Source organism: Austrofundulus limnaeus, unplaced genomic scaffold (assembly GCF_001266775.1).
Source record: "Austrofundulus limnaeus strain Quisiro unplaced genomic scaffold, Austrofundulus_limnaeus-1.0 Scaffold220, whole genome shotgun sequence".
Taxonomy (NCBI): Eukaryota; Metazoa; Chordata; class Actinopteri; order Cyprinodontiformes; family Rivulidae; genus Austrofundulus; species Austrofundulus limnaeus.
Window position 1 is genome coordinate 412,726 of NW_013952622.1, and position 2,225 is coordinate 414,950.

Sequence of the window (2,225 nt, forward strand, 5' to 3'; positions counted from 1 at the left end):
CTGTTACTCTGTGTGCTACATAAACGGATGATCAAAGACGCAAATGATGGACATCATTTTCGAAAAACAACAGCACACAAGCGTCCTATGGTGTCTACACAAGCATCGACCATAAGTTATCCTATCTTTGGAAAGAGCAGAGTCTGGGTTTTAAATTGATGGGCTACTTGTATGGTTTGGATCATTTTCCCCGAGGTTGGTGAACTGAAAACGTAATGATTGTCAGGCGGAGGTTCTGCTCCTCTCGGTGCTCGGGGGKGCTCGTCACTCGGCTTTAGTCTATGCTGTAATATACACTCTAACAACATTTTCCTTTTGCATAAAACTCATGACAAAGTCGCATAAAAACATTTCATATAACACAAACGCGCGCACACACCTACCTGTACCGGCTGCTGTGTTAGCTTCCTGCTAGCTGTCGTGTGGAGGTGGTCTTGGCAGTAAAAGGGGATAAATGTACATTTCCCTTTTGTAACTCCGTCTTCTCATTTCTGATGCTGGCTCTTGAATATCCTCAGGCTAGAAATGCTGATTACAAACGCAAGCGTGAGCTTTTAAAGATAAGTTTTCCCTGTGATGCTATGATCCACTGCTGTCACCTCCTCATCTAAAGGAAAATGGAGAAAAACTAACTACTTGATCGTACTGCTGCTTAGTGGATACAACGGCACACAACAGAACTCGCGTTTTATACCAGTAGCTCACAGATGCTTTAACTTTTGTGACTTTTTCATGGACTAGTACTAGCAGCTAAYGCTAAAAACATAGGCAGTAAGCAGGGAATGGAAGGGAGGAGCGTGGCAAGAATTTTACCGGAAATACATCATTAATGACCGTGGCATATAGGCTATTGAGACGCAGCCAGTATATCACATTCAGATTACAGTTTAGACCTAAATCCAACTGAAAACCTATGGCAAGACTCGAAAACTGCTGCTCAGAGATGTTCTTCAGCTGATTTACAAAGAAAAATGGGCAAARAGTTTGACGTTCTAAAGACAAACCCCAAAAGACTTGCAGCTGGTGAATGCAGTGAACAGTACTGACTCAGAGGAGTCAATACAAATGTAAGCAGCACTGTTCAGATTTTTTATTAAAACAATGTTTGAAAGCCAAGTTTTATTTTCTTTCCACTTCACAAATATGACCAGGTTTGTGTTGGTCCATCACAGAATGTAAAGTACTGAACTCTGTACCTGAACACAGAACAGAACCAGGGTGGCCATGCCGCACCAGCTGTGCAGGGAGTACATGTCAGGGATCTTAGCTGCCTTGTGGAAGTCGAACACGGCTACAATCCCTACAAACACACACACGCACACACCAGATGTATCAGCCGATGTATTTTCTTTTCATCTGGAGTAATATTCTCACCTAAACGTCTTCATCTTACCTACGATACTGATGATGAGAGCGAGGAGGTGAATGATACCGTGAAGCAGCTTCACGTTCCTCTTTGCTTCGTTGCGAAACACCCTGTAGACCAGGATGGCTGGAGACAAACGTCAGATCAGTTAGACAACCAGCTGAACAAACACTGTTTCTAATTTCCTCTAATGTAGAATAAAGAATAAAAAACTAGAGCATGTATGCAAAAATGTTGAAGGCTTGAACTGCTGCCTGAAACATTCATCATCTTTCTCCTCTAAACACCATCTACTATTTTCTAGCTCTAAAATATCTTTTAATTGTTTTTTTTTTAGTTTGTTTTTTTGTTTTAGTACAGGTGTTTAGAGGTTGATCAGGACAGTAAAACACTCCCTGTCAGATGTAACCACGTTAGTTTGGATTTCTGTTGGTGCTTGTGTGAGAAACCACCCCTGGGTGTTTCCATCTGCCACCAGCCTCGGTACTTGGTCCTCATTTATTGTCCAGCTGACCTTTTCCTTTATTGACCTAATATAATTTAACACTGAACTGATTCAACTAATGCGATTCTTCTGGTAAGCAGAAGTCCCCAGGGCTGTAGAGGACAAATCCATCAGACAGCAGATCTTTGGACCATGATTCTGCCAGTTTGTGGAGGTTTAAAACTCAAATGGGAAACAGTTTTTAAAAATTGACATTCTGGAGGTTTTTCATAATGAGGATTGAACCAGGATAGTTGAAGTATTGTTAAACAGTAAGAAGCTAACATACACTCACCGGCCACTTTATTAGGTACACCTGTCCAACTGCTCGTTAACACTTAATTTCTAATCAGCCAATCACATGGCGGCAACTCA

General features: G+C 41.6%; 1 protein-coding gene across 2 annotated transcripts in view; it reads right to left on the reverse strand.

The window, feature by feature from the left end:
• Positions 1-2,225, reverse strand: part of cyb561 (cytochrome b561) — a gene marked incomplete in the record, with an annotated part of 24,495 nt that overhangs the window by 6,507 nt on the left and 15,763 nt on the right. For both annotated transcript variants that reach the window (XM_014019410.1, XM_014019411.1), the window contains 2 exon segments: positions 1,197-1,300; positions 1,394-1,492. In XM_014019410.1, coding sequence (XP_013874864.1) covers positions 1,197-1,300; positions 1,394-1,492 — 203 coding nt within the window.